We start from the raw sequence: 15322 nt of genomic DNA on the forward strand, positions 1-15322 counted from the left end.
TATAACTACCATATGATCCAGCAATTCCACTTCTGGGAATATATCCAAAGGAAACAAAAACACTAACTTGAAAAGATATCTGCACTCCCATGTTCATAGCAGCACTATTTATAATTGCCAAGACATGGAAAAAACAACCTAACTGTCCATTGATGGATGAATGGATACAGTGGAATATAATTCAGCCATAAAAAAAAAAAAAAAAAAAAAACGAGGAAATCCTGTCATTTGCAACAACATGGTTGGAACTGGAGGGCACTATGCTAAGGGAAATAAGCCAGATAAAGACAAATACTGTATTTCACTTATATGTGGAATCTGAAAAAAAAAGCCACCAAATTCAGACAAAAAGAGATCAGATTGGTGGTTGCCAGAGCCGGGGTGTGGGGAGGGGGAGGAGGAATTAGAGGAAGATGGTCAAAAGTTACAAACCTCCAGTTATAATATAAATAAGTACTAGGGATGTGTACATCATAATGACTATAGTTAACACGGCTGTATGATATATAGGAAAGTTGTTAAGAGAGTAGATCCTAAGAGTTCCTATCACAAGAATTTTTTTTTCTTTTTATTGTACCTATATGAAACGATAGATTTTAACTAAACCTATTGTGGTAATCATTTCACAATATATGCAAATCAAACCATCATGTGTAAACTTATACAGTGATATATGTCAACTATTTCTCAATAAAACTGAATTTAAAAAATTTAAAAAGAAAACTGTAGTTGTCTATGATGCAAATATATCTCCCAATTGGTGGCTTGTCTTTTGACCTATGTAAAGTGGATTTGATGTAGAGAAGTCCTTAATTTCATTGTAGTCGGACTTAATACTCTTCCTTTGTGATTGTGTTTTTGTGTATCTTGTTTAAAGTCTTCCCTATCCTAAAGACATGTATACGTTCTTAATGTTCTATTTTGACAGTTTTAAAGTTTTGCTTTTCACATTTAAGTATTTGTTCCTCTGGAATTCATTTTTGTGTGTGGGATGGGGTAAGCATCTAATTTGATCAATGTCCATAAGAAAAAGCAGTTGTCCATCACATTATTGGACTATTTCCCCGTTACCTTGTTATGAGACCTCTGCATATCAAATTTTCCATGTTTCAGCTCTCCACTCCGTTCTTTACATCTATTTGTCTATCTTTGTTTTGCATCTATTTGTTTACATCATTACAGTTTTAGTCTTTTTTTTTTTTTTGAGGAAGATTGGCCCTGCGCTAAGATCTGTTGCCAATCTTCCTCTTTTTCTTTTTTCTCCCCAAAGCCCCAGTACATAGTTGTGTATCATAGTTGTAGAGTTGTAGCTCTTCTATGTGGGACGCCACCTCAGTATGGCTTGATGAGCAGTGAGTAGGTCTGCGCCCAGGATCCAAACCGGCGAACCCAGGGCTGCCGAAGCAGAACACCACAAACTTAACCACTATACCCCTCGGGCCAGCCCCTATAGCAAGTCTCAATACTTAGGGAGGCACGTTTCCCTCACCTTGTTCCTCAGAATTCTTTTGGCTCTGCATGCCCTTTTGCTCTTCCAATTAAATTTGGACACCAGCTTCTCAATTTGAATAAAATGCTGTTGGGATTTTGATTGGATTGGAATTACACTGAATTTATAAATTATTTGGGGGAATATGGATGTATCTTTTTCCGATATTGAGACTCCCTATTCATGAATAGTGTATGTTTTTACACTTGTTTAGACCTTTTTAATGTCTTACAATAAAATTTTATAATTTATGTGAAAATTATAAATTTTCACATTTAAATTTAAATAAATGTAAATCATTTAAATTATAAATACTATGTGAAGGTATTATACATCTTTTGTTAGATTTATTCCTAGGTACTTCATATTTTTGTTATGGCTACTGCAAATGGTAACATTTTTGAAATTATAGTTCCTATATGATGTCTCAGATTTGCTTCAAAATAATCCAGGTTTGACTCTAGAATTATGTTAAAGTTTTATGTTTTTAATGTTTAATTTAATGTTTTAATGTTTAATTTTAATGTTTTAAAATTAAATCAACAAGCATGCAGAGGGAAAAAGCCAAATTAAATACTAACAAGAAAAAAAATGAACCAAATTATATTTCAAATGAATAATAAAAACACACTGAATGAGAAAAAAAAAACTAATGTTTGGAAGAAGTAGTTTGTATATATTTTCAGTTTAAAGACAAAAAGAACCACAAGTAAATATAGAACTTCAACTGGTAGATTTGTGTTTTATAATGGTATGGCTATAGGAATTCTAAAAATATAAAACATCCGACGACAGAAATGATTTATAACTAATTGAATAAAGTAAGAATCCATGAGTCCATTCTCATAAGAAATAAAAAATAAAGGAGATGGAGGGGCCAGGCCAGTGGCATAGTGGTTAAGTTTGTGCACTCCACTACGGCAGCCTGGGGTTCATAGGTTCGGATCCTGGGCACGGACCTACACATCGCTTATCAAGCCATGCTGTGGCGGCATCCCACACACAAAGTAGAGGAAGATGGACACGGATGTTAGCCCAGGGCCAATCTTCCTCAGCAAAAGGAGGATTGGCAACAGATGTTAGCTCAGGGCTCATCTTCCTCACCAAAAATAAAAAAATAAATAAAAGAGATGGAAATTCAACTTGTAAATGTAATGATGGAGTTAAAAATCACCATTTGTAACCACCATAGTAATAGCCGATTTTTAAAAAGAATCAATAATAATTCTAAAACTAGTGGGTAGAAGTTTGATGAGGAACAGGACATTTATATAATCTCAAAATATTCTCAGAAATTATTTATTACTTACAAAGAAAAAAATTAACTTTACAGTGGAGAAACTTGGCAGGTTCAAATTTAACATCACCAACAATGAGATAAATTGACATCTATGCCTACTGATGTGATGCACTGAGAGGGACACAGTATCATTTCCGTGGCATTTCTGCCAAAATACATAACCTGGATGGGATCCTGAAGACAGACTATACAATCCAAATTGGGGGACACTTTACAAAATAACTGGCCTATACTCTCCAAAAATGTTAGAGTCATAAAAGACTTTTTGAAAAGTTAAGAAACTCTTACAGATTAAATGAGAGTACAGAGACATGACAACTAAATCAAAGCATGATCCTGTGTTGGATCATTTGAGATAGAACGGATAATTCTATAATCTATTTAACTATCTAGAAAACACTACTGATCATGTTCTAACATCTGAGAGAACTGGAAAAAAAATTAAAGTAAATAAAATAAAAATGCAAGTTAAAAAGCTAGGCAATAATTTAACTCGAAGAAAAAAAAAAAAATCTTGATTCCTAGGTTCCTAAGTTAAGGAAAAATACTTGACTAAACAGTAAATAATATTCACATACTTATACCTAACAATGCAAACACTATTAATTTAACTGAAAATGTGATAAAATTATATTATAAATATGGGGATAAAGGAAATGGTCAGGAAAGTGGTGTAAAAAAGCTAAATTCTCATTTACTCTAATAGGAAGTTAATCGAAAATGTCTAAAATTAATAACTCAAGAAGTAATAATATTATTTAGAAATATAGAGGTAAACAGCAGAAGAAATAGCTAAAAGTTGAAAGCATTTGCCTCTGAGGAAAAGCGATGAAGGGTGGGGAACCGTTGCTTTTTATTTTTAAGTTTTTGAGAATTAACTGAATTTTTAACTATGTATGTGCATATTATTTTGATTTAAAATCATTTCTTTTTGGTTTTTTTATAATTTTATTTATTTTTTTTCCCCAAAGCCCCAGTAGATAGTTGTATGTCATAGCTGCACGTCCTTCTAGTTGCTGTATGTGGGACGCGGCCTCAGCATGGCCGGAGAAGCGGTGCATCGGTGCGCACCCGGGATCCGAACCCGGCCTGCCAGCAGCAGAGCGCGCACACTTAACCGCTAAGCCACGGGGCCGGCCCCTAAAATCATTTCTTTTTAAATAAGGAAGAAACATATTCAAAAATAGCCAGCAAATAGGAAGGAGAACACAAGATGAAATATTTATTAAAAGTATCACAGATTCATTTCAAGTAAGGATATCTCTGAATAGTCCCTGAGCAATAGTTTATCACAGCACAGAACAGCTATTCATTTACATAAAGAAATAAGATCAAAACAAGTTAAATTGTTTTCAGTCTATTCTGTTTAATAAGGCAAGGAAGAGTGACGCATTTTGGAAACATTCTCATCAAAAAATGATTAAAATAGTAAAGATTCATCACTAAAGGAATAAGCTTTGGATATCTGGAATATAAACATGTTAGTTCCCTAATGATACCAGAAAAATGAATTTAGGCAAGAAAGCTTATTGTTACAAAATACATAGATTCTAAATAAGGATTACTGAGACACTAACAATCAATTTCAGACTTTTGTCTTCTTCATTTCAAGAGCCACCAAACCAGTTTTCTTTAGACTGTCTGAGCTGGTTTGGGCCAAGATCTAGTCAGTATGTAGTCTGCCAGTGTTGTAGGTAAGTAAGATAGAGGGATGAAGAAAAATTGAGCATCCCAGCCACCTGAATATCGAGTGCGGGGATGCACAGACGTCAGAGCGTGTTCCATGCAGTCAGTGACCAGGTTCAGGTCTGTGCTAGAACCCAACAACGATTGTTTGATTTGATTGTAATCTGTATACAGAAAGAGAAATGGTAGTCAGCAATCTGATTCTTTATGTCTTTAAGAACCTGTTGCACACAGTCACAGAAGTCTAACTACATTTAATTTCTGCAAGGATTATGTCAATCAGAACTGTGCTTCCCAATATGACAGCCACTAGTCACATTTAGCTAGTGAGCACTTAAAATACAGCTAGTGTGACTGAAAACTGAATTTTTACATTTTTAATTATTTTTAATTTTAAAACTCAATTCTGTTATTGGAAAATTTTTAAGTATGTTCTACTTTTTCAATTGGAAATTTTCTAACATTTTTATTAAGATATAATTCATATACCTTAAAATTCAGCCACTTAAAGTGTACAGATCAATAATTTTTAGTATATTCAGAGTTATGCAACCATTTACCACAATTTAAGTTTAGAACATTTTCATCATCCCAAAAAGAAATCCTGTACCCATTAGCAGTCACAGCCATTTCCTGCCAACCCACCCAGCCAGAGGCCACCACTAATCTTCTTTCTGTCTCCACAGATTGCCTTTTCTGGACATTTCATATAAATAGAATCACATGTTGTGGTCTTTTGTGACTGGCTTCTTTCACTGAGCAAAATATTCTTAAGGTTCATCCATGTTGTAGCATGTGTCAGTACATCATTCCTTTTTATTGTCAAATAATATTCCATTGTATGGCTGTATCACATTTTGTTTACCCATTCATCAGCTGGTGGACATTTGAGTTGTTTCCACTTTGGGGCTATTATGAATAATGCTGCTGGCAACTATAACTTTTATTAATCTGAATACAGATGAAGTATTTCCTAGGAAAATTTAGTGTCCAAGTTGAGATGTGCTATAAGCGTAAAATACACACCAATTTTCAAAGACTAATAGAAAAAAAATATAAAATATCTTATCAATAACTTAAATTGATAATAAATGTTGAAATGACAGTATTTTGGATATATTGGATTAAGTAAAATATATTATTAAAACTAATTTCACCTGTTTCTTTTCCTTTTTTTAAAGTGGCTACTAGAAAATTTAAGATTACATATGTGGCTCTCATATTTCCATTGGACAATCCTGATCTAGATTATTCTGATCCATGGACAAATATATGAACAATTTCAACTCCTTTTAAATCATGAAATACATACATCTCTCCTTTTACATACAGTCACTTTTTTAGTAAATTCTATTTTCCTACTGATTTCTATTGTCAAACCTCTATGTACCCACAAAGGGAAGAAAATTCCCTAATAGACAGTTGAAAACTTTAGGTGGGGAAGAACTTAGGAACAAGGGCAGGACCTCTGGCATGTTGAGAACTGTAATTCCCTAGCTTCCCATAGTTCTGAGAGGCTCAGGCAGAGTTTCTTGTCAGCCTTTCCTCGATCCAATTTTTCTCCCCTCTGTTGGTGGTGACCCTCTTAGGCCTGATGTACCCAGAAGACAGGGCTGTGGGTCGGGAATCTTCTGTCTGCACCTTCCCCTTCTCCTTCTCTCTGGACTGCAATATCACCCAAAGCCAGTGACAGGGCTGCTGCCACCCACCACAAGACCTTTTAGTGAAATGGAAGAGAGAGCCACTCCCTTTGGCCTTGGCAAGCTGCTGTCTTCTTTGTGTAAAGAAAAGAGCATCCCTTCCCCCAGGAAGGTACAGCCCCACAGCACAGCGTGCATGACTGACTTCTACTAAGAGGACTGCCTTGTCTCCGCCCCCTAACTGTCTCGTCCTCCAGGTCATCCGAATGACACTTTTATGTGGAACTGAACCATCTCACTCCCACAAGGCTCCTGTGGCCTGCACATGAGGTCCAGTCTCTGGGAATGGCCATTCTGGTCCTCACCTACTTACCTCTCCCCACCTACACCCTCCCTCCTCTCAAAATAAGGTGTGCAACTTGTGGTTAGGCCCCTTGTACCAAAAGGGAAGACAATATTGAAGACTGCACTTTAGTTGAGAAGGCCTCCCACATAAGCCCTGCCAAACTACAGAGGGGCACCCCCTCTCAAGACCCAGAGGCTCCCTGCCTCTACCCACATAATACCTCCCTAGTGCTCAAGTGGCCAGGCCCATAGGTGACAAAGCAGGGCGGGCCCTGGACCTAGGCTGCTTATAAGGCCTCTTCCTCACCCCCAACAGTTATCACCAAGCCAAGCATGAGGGCACTAGGACCCTCCCAAACCCCTCCTGTCCTGGGAAGGCTTTGTTCTCAGAGGATCTGTCAGTCATTGTCCACCAACACTCTTTTCCCCTTCTCATGCAAGATCACCCATCATTCTAACAAAAGAAAAGCTTACGGGCATCAAAAAGCTTCTGTCCATAGCTCTCCTTAATATGTGTGGGGACTTCTTCCCAGGTTTGCTTCAGTGTCTCTAAGGACTTCTGCACGTTTGTCATTTCGGTTCTGAAGTAGCCAGGTTCAACCATGCTGACTTTCACCCCAAAATGTTGAAGCTCACGCCTGAAAAAAAACCTTCAAGTTAACTCCTTTAATTGAAAGACACCACGATTTCAATGCTCTCAGGGGGGAGAAAAACAAAACAAAAAAGGTTACAAAAACCCTTTTACTGAATATTTTAAAGGATAAAGAAATGGAGAGGAAAAAAAATAAAATTTTAAACATCCCTAGGTCCAACAATTGGGACATGATTACACAAACTACCATAACACTTCAATTCTACATCCTATTTTATTTCTTTTTTCTTTTTCTTTTTTATCCACTCTTTTAACAGAGTTATTAAGTACCTACCGTGTGCTGGACACTGGAGGTAGGAAATATAAGGAATAATAAAGAAAATTAGCATTTTTATGGCAGGTACTGTGCTAAGTACACGCACAATCTCAGAAAATAAGACTCAGTTCCTCGCCTCAAAAAGCTCACAGTGGGTGAGTTCAACAAATAAGCAAACAATTTCAATACAACTCAAAAGAATTATAAAGGAGAGGTATTCAAGGGGCTAGAGGAGTAGAGTGGAAGATGCAGAGAGATTTTCTGAGGGAGTCAGAGAAGGCTTCAGCGAGGAGAAAATACTTCAGTTGAGCCTTGAAGAATAAAGAGGACATTTCCGAGTGAAGAAAGGAGAGGAGCGGACTACCAGGCAGTGGGAATTGTACACACAGAAGCAGAGGCCTGAGAAAAATTACAGTGTATTCAAAGACTACAAGAGACCATTAATGGAATATGATGCGGGCATTAAAATTAGAAGTCATGGGTCATTCCAGAATATTCAGGTTCAATAAACAGTTCCAAAAATACTTATCAGGGGTTGAGTGAGTACCAGGCACTGTGCTAAATGCTGCCTTCAGCAAGTGAAGTAAGATGGCATAGTGCCATACTACAGGAGAGGTATACTCTAAGGACTCTGGGGACAGTGATGAGGGGTGCTCCCTAGTCTAGAGGTTCAAGCAGCCTTGCTGGAGAAGATGCAGCCCAAGCTGATGTCAAGAAGAAAAGCACAGGGCCTAAGACATTTCAGTGCTCAACAGATGCTTTCGTTTAACTTAAGAATATTACCTCAGAACATCTGAAAAGGCTTCTACTCCATACTTGGAGCTACAGTAGGCTCCTCCCAAGAAAGCAATTCTTCCCAGAATGCTGGAGACATTGACAATCCTCCCCTGTGCTTTCCTCACCAAGGGAAGCATGCTCAGGGTCACCTCCATCACACCAACGAGGTTAACTTTGAGGACAGTCTCATAGGCTTCAATCTTCAGCCACTCACTGTAGGTAACCGAGTGAATAACGCCCGCGTTGTTGACCAGGCCCCAGAGTCCTAAGACAATACAAGTCAGAGTAGTTCAGTTTCTGACAAAAATGACAGACTATTTACATTGATCAATCTTCCTGCGAAAAACAACTAAAAATGCTAGACAAAATAGACGTATTTAAGAAGATTACAACACGTATCAGTTAATAAGAAAGTAAAGAAAGGTCAGGCCAAAAACTAAGAGAAGGCCGGAATCCAGAGAGGGTGAACAGAACACTGATGCTGGCTTTTGATTCAAGGGAATTTGCCAACAAGCATGAACTTGAACTTCAGTATTTACAGCTTCAACAAACATCCACAATAAAAAGATATGAAGTCCAGGCCCTACCTAAGGTAGGGAGTCTAATAAAAGACATTTTCTTGGGGCCAGCCCCGTGGCGTAGTGATTAAGTTTGGCACATTCTGCTTCGGTGGCCCAGGTTCACGGGTTTGGATTCCGGGCATGAACCTACACCACTTGTCAGCCACGCTGTGGCGGTGACCCACATATAAAGTAGAGGAAGACTGGCACCCATGTTAGCTCAGGGCTAATCTTCCTCAGCAAAAAAAAAAAAAAAAAAAGACACTTTCTTCATTAAACTGGGATTCTAAATGGCTACACTGTCAGCTTAAGGATGAAACAGAAGGTCCTTCCAAAGGACTGAAAGTAAAACTGTCTGTCTTGAACTTGGATGTGGGGAGGGAAAAGAATCACCTCTGAGGAATCATAACCACCAGCCATCCCTCATGAGAGTTCGCAACCCAAATTCACACTTCAAGCCAAGAATTAAGTTTAAGGTGACCATGGCTTCTGAGTGCCCCCTGGCACCTTATAGAAGCAAATGTAGATCCTCTATGGAGGAACCTTTATGTCAGGCCTCAAGGTATCACCAGAGAGAGTTACTAAGAAAAGCAGCCATTGTCATAAATCACTAAACACACAAAGGAAACAAAGCATCATACGAAAGAACCAGCAGAAACAATAGACAGCAGAAAAAGACTCACAAAGACTTTAGATACCAGAAGTATAAGACACATAATACAAAATATGTAAGCTGAATATAATTTTAAAATAAAAGAAGGGATTGAAACTATTGTAAAAACAAAATACTATAAAATTGATCAAGCAGGTTTAGAAAAGAACCAAATAGAACTTCTAGAAATAAAAGGTATAACAACTGAAATTTTAAAATTTAGTGGACAGATTTAATAGCAGGTAGACATACTGGAAAAGAGAAAGTAGTAAGTTGGAAGACAGAAAAAGGAAAATATGCAGAATGCAGCACAAAGAAAAAAAAGAGATGGAAAATGTAAAAGAAAAGAGACACAAGAACAAATTAAAAACATCTAGGGGCCGGCCTGGCGGCATAGCAGTTAAGTGTGTGTGCTCTGCTGCAGCGGCCTGGGGTTCACCGGTTCGGATCCCGGGCGCGCACGGACACACCGCTTGTCAAGCCATGCTGTGGTGGCGTCCCACATAAAGTAGAGGAAGATGGGCACAGATGTTAGACCAGGGCCAATCTTCCTCAGCAAAAAGAAGAGGATTGGCATCAGATGTTAGCTCAGGGCCTATCTTCCTCACAAAAAAAAAAAATTCAATCAATTCAAGGAGTAAGCCTGGTGGCACAGCAGTTAAGTTCACACATTCCACTTCAGCAGCCCAGGGTTTACCGGTTCAGATCCTGGGCGCAGACCTACTCACTGCTCATCAAGCCATGCTGAGGCAGAGTCCCACAAAGAAGAACTAGAAGGACCTACAACTAGGATATACAACTATGTACTGGGGGCTTTGGGGAAAGAAAAGAAAAAAGGAGGAAGATTGGCAACAGATGTTAGCTCAGGGCCAATCTTCCTCAAAAAAAAATTTCAATCAATTCAAAAGAGAAAAAAGAAGTAGGAAAAAAATGGGACAAATAAAAAGCACAAAATAAGATGGTAGAAATAAATCTAAATATATCAATATTTAAATAAGTGTAGATGAATGAAATGTTCTAGTTTAAAAATGGATTATTTTGTATATCTAGCTATATGCTATTTACAAGAGAGTCTATAACATATGGGGATATAGAAAGATTAAAAGCATAAGGATGGAAAAAGGCTCTTTAAGGATCATAAAATAAGAGGGAGGGAGCGAGTCTTTGTAACTGAAGGGATAATAACATACCGCAATGAGAGAAGGACCAAAAGAAAAGCAGATTTCGTGACAAGGAGAGAGCAAAATAGTCCTCCTTTAGATCTGGTGAGTTTGAGGCACCAGCAGAATTTCCAGATAAGGAATCCAGCAAGCAGCTGGAAATTCATGTGTGAGGAGCAGGAGAGAATTTAGAAATCAAGAGCACAAAGGGAACAAAACTATGAGGAGATGGGATCCATTCAGCATTGGTTGAGCCCTTAACATGTACCAGGCAACACGCCAGAAACTGGAAATACAACAATGAGTAAGAAATGCCCATGTCCTCAAGGAGCTCACACTCTAACACATGGAAAATAACAACAACAATAATAACAATAACAGTACAATAGAAATAAACTGTTATGCACAGCACAGAGGCTATAACTACCCAGAACTCCTGACTCTGCCTGGGGTACATCCTCAGATAGGAAGTAATATTTTAAAGTACATTTTAAACCACTTTTCAAATTTAAAGTAAATTTTTAAAAAATTAAACATTCTGCAACTCAAACAAAATTTTATTGTGAGTTTGCAACTCCCAGGGTGAAGAGATATTTAGGAGGTCCAATTAGCAGGATCTATTAAATCATAAAATAAGAGAGAGGGACAAGAAGGTGATCAAAGAGGCCCTAAATAATATCCAGAGAAAATGGAACTCAGAGACAAAGATTTATCCATAATTGCCAAAAATTGAAAATGACCAAGATGTCCTTCAATAGATGAATGGATAACATGCATACAACGGAATATTATTCAGCAATAAAAAGAAACGACCTATCAAGCCACAGAAAGACATGGAGGAATCTTAAATGCATATTGCTAAATGAAATACACCAGTCTAAAAGGCAATATACAATATGGCTCCAACTACTATACGACATTTGGGAAAAGAAAAAACTATGAAGACAATAAAAAGATCAGCAGTTGCCAGGATTTGGGGTGAGGAGAAGGAGGAGATGATGAATAGGTGGAGCGCACACGATTTTTTAGGGCAGTGAAATTATTCTACATCATAATATAATGGTGAATACATGTTATTTTACATTTGGCAAAACCCATAGAATGTACAACACCAAGTGGAGCCTAATGTAAATTACAGTCTAAAGTGAATAATAACATATCAATATTGGTTCATCAATTGTAACAAATGAACTACACCAGTGTGAGATGTTAATAATAGGGGAAACTATTGTGGGGGTTGGATATGGGAACTCTGTGCTTTCTGTTCAATTTTTCTGTACACCTATAACTGCTCTAAGAACAGACTATTAATCAGAAAAATATAAAATGAAATGAAAAAAAAATTTTATTTTTTTTTTTTTTGCTGAGAAAGATAGGCCCTGAGCTAACATATGTGGCACTCTTCCTCTACTTTATATGTGGGTCGCTGCCACAGCATGGCTGACGAGTGGTGTAGGTCCACACCCAGGATCCAAACCCACGAACTCAGGCCACTGAAGTGGAATGCACAAGACTTAAAACCACTACGCCATGGGGCCAGCCCCTGAAAAAATTTTTTAAAAAAAAAGAGGACCAAAGGCTGACTTCAAGGAATGCCTGTATTTTAAATGGTAGCCAAGGGAAGAAGAAGCAGTTTCTAAAGAACACTTTGAAAATTCTCCAAACACAAAGAATTCTGGTTGTAGATACTCTATTTGCAAGGTGAGATAATAGCCTCAAATCTATTGGGCTCATTTTTCAATGTAAACATCATTAAGGAAATGAAACACCGCAAAAGATCACAACTGTCCCTCAAAGCCAGCCTTTTAAGTCTTGCTTTTAACATATATATATTTATATATATATATATATATATATATATATATTTATACATACCATACTTGAACATCTTCACGCCTAAGTAAATGAAAGGAGAAAATATTGCTCCATACCTCTGTCCCCCGTGTGCTCCTTCACCCACTGGGTGGCTGCAGCGATGCTCTCTGTCTTGGTGACATCCAGGATCACCGTCTCCAGTCTGTCTGACGTCTGGTCCCTCAGCTTCTCAGCCCCCTTCTCCGTCAGACACGCGGCCAGCACCCTCAATCCTCGCAGGTCGAGCTGCCTGGCCAGCTGGTTCCCGAAGCCCGAGTCACAGCCCGTGATGAAGACGTACTTGTCTCGGAGGTTGCTCACCACCTGCCTCTCCCGGTACCAGCGGAGAAGGTAGTACAGGCCCACCAGGATTGCCAGGTACAGCCACATGGTGAGGGTAGCACCTTCCCCTTCAGAGAAAGAGAACAGCTTTCATTTTATTCCTTCTTTTTTTCTTTAATCAGTATCTACTGAGTATTTACTACATGTCAGGCATCGCCCTAGGTGCTGGAGACTCCGTATTCACTAACACTTCATCCTATCCTCAAGGAGCCACAGTCTAGAGAAGGGAGTCAGGGAGGTAAGCAAACAAATGCAATGCAGTATGGCAGGTGCCATAACAGAAGGAGACACACAGTCTAATGAGGCTACAAAGGAGGATGACCCACTGCCTGCAAAGTCAGAAAGGGCTTCACATAGGCAGTGATTTTGGAACTACTTCCTACAGGATAGGTAAGTGTTCAAAAAGTGGACAAGGATGAAAGGACATTGCAGGAAGCAACAATGTGTACATGAATGGAGTGGTGAGCAGTATAAAACTTTCTGACTCCTCCAAGCAGTTCAGCATGGTGCAGCACGGAGCATGCAGGGGAAGAGACGGGAGATGAGGCAGTGAAGGGCCAGACCACGCAGTGTCTTGTGGGCCACACTAAGGAATCTGGACGTTATCCTGTAGGCAACCAGAGTGTACTATTAGAAGGTATTAAATTGAAGAATAAGATGGCCAGATTTAGCTTTAGAAAGATCTGTCTCACAGTGGGAGTGGAGGATAGATTAAACAGGGATGTGATGAAGGCAGAGATCAGTTAGGAGACCCAAGAGTTTGGGTGAGATATTGTAGCCAAAGCGGTTTGTAAATAGAGACGAATCAGGGCCGGCCCCTTGGCTTAGCGATTAAGCACGCGCGCTCCGCTGCTGGCGGCCCGAGTTCGGATCCCGGGCGCGCACCGACGCACCGCTTCTCCGGCCATGCTGAGGCCGCGTCCCGCATACAGCAACTAGAAGGACGTGCAACTATGACATACAACTATCTACTGGGGCTTTGGGGGGAAAAAAATAAATAAATAAAATTATAAAAAAAAAAATAGAGACGAATCAGACGCATTGTTGAAATGAGTGTTCAGAGATGCCTACATTTCTATATGTAGTTCTGGAGGAACATCCACCATTTTTTGGCAATCTATAGGTGTTGCCTGAACTAACATATGATTCATAAAGACACAGGTAGAGGTCAAAGATGGGTGTGGGCCCACTAGGACACCATAAGGCCTACAGCCCAATGCCTGCATTAGCTTGCCATTAAGGCCTTCCTGGGCTCTGGCCCTTCACATCCCCCTTAGCGTTCTCTTTTACCACACTCTATCTTGCACCCTACTCTTCAGACATAACAAGCACCTTTCAGTGCCCCACATAGTATAGGCTTTTCATGCCTCGGTACACAATTCTCTCTACAATTCCTTCTTTCCCAGCTCCCATTCATTTGGCAAATAATGCTCATCTGTGACCAATCCACTGAATCATCATTTTCATTCAACAAACATCAATTCATCATCTACTATGAGTCAGACAATGTTAGGCACTGAAATACAACAGTGAACACAACAAGGTTCCATTATTCACTGAATTCATCGTCTAAGTGTCAAGACTAACAAGAAAACAATGCAATATAATACAAGTAAGGGCAAGATGCTGTTGGAACACTCAAGAAAGGCTTCTAAGCCAGTTTAGGAGATCTGAGAAGTTTCCTAGAGAGAGTAAAATCTAAGCTGAGATCTAAAAGATAATAAAATAATAATAACAGCTAACACTTGCATAGCACTTGCTGTGTATCAGGCCCTGTTCTAAGCATTTCATACATATTTACCTACTGAATTCTCACAACACAGCCGTATAAGGCAGGGCCTGTCATAACCCTGTGTGTCAGTTCAGATGCCAAGACAGAATCAGACATGTAAGAGACTCATTGGGGGAAACTCCTATAGAGGATAAAGGGGGACAGTGCAGAAACAGGTGGTAATGCAGGTCTGACACCTCTGAAAGAAGAGCGAGAAGGAAGGAGGATTTGAGAGGAAGACCCTTAAACTGCAGTACAGCCCGAGAAAGTCTCAGCCAGGCCAATGGGGAGTCCTTGAGCAAAGACTGCCCAGTAGAGTTCCACATTGGGCAGAACTGGTTGGAACTTTCAGTCCCACTCCCAGACCTCTAGGGAAGGGAGAGGGGCTGGAGATTGAGGTCCGTCACCAACGGCCAAGGATTTAAATCAATCATTTCTATGTAATGAAGCCTCCATAAGAACCCAAAAGGACAGGGTTCAGAGAGCTTTCGCGTTGGTGTACACATGGAGATTCGGGGAGAGGGGCATGCTCAGAGAGGGCATAGAAGCTCCGCACCCCTTCCTCATACCTTGCCCTATGCATCGCTTCCATCTGTTATATCCTTTTACAATAAACCAGTAATTTAGTAAGTAAAATGTTTCTCTGAGTTCTGTGAGCCACTTGAGCAAATTAATCAAACCCAAGGAAGGGGTCATTGGAACTTCCAATCTATAGGCAGTCACTCAGAAGCACAGGTGATAAACTGGGTTAGCAACTGGCATCTGAAGTGAGAGGGGAATGGGGTAGTCTTGTAGGACTGAACCCTTAACCTGTTAATCTGATGCTCTCTCCCAGTAG

General features: G+C 39.3%; 1 protein-coding gene across 1 annotated transcript; it reads right to left on the bottom strand.

Annotated features, from left to right (window-relative positions):
- Nucleotides 1-3901: 3901 nt before the first annotated feature.
- Nucleotides 3902-12777, bottom strand: LOC131415633 (17-beta-hydroxysteroid dehydrogenase type 6-like). Its single transcript, XM_058557461.1, has 4 exons — nt 12449-12777; nt 8152-8410; nt 6935-7098; nt 3902-4639 (listed from the first exon to the last, which is right to left on the bottom strand). The coding sequence occupies exons 1-4, from the start codon at nt 12759-12761 to the stop codon at nt 4422-4424; spliced, it is 954 nt and encodes a 317-aa protein (XP_058413444.1). The 5' UTR covers nt 12762-12777; the 3' UTR covers nt 3902-4421.
- Nucleotides 12778-15322: the final 2545 nt, after the last annotated feature.

This window comes from Diceros bicornis, chromosome 17, assembly GCF_020826845.1.
Source record: "Diceros bicornis minor isolate mBicDic1 chromosome 17, mDicBic1.mat.cur, whole genome shotgun sequence".
In the NCBI taxonomy this organism is placed as follows: domain Eukaryota; kingdom Metazoa; phylum Chordata; class Mammalia; order Perissodactyla; family Rhinocerotidae; genus Diceros; species Diceros bicornis.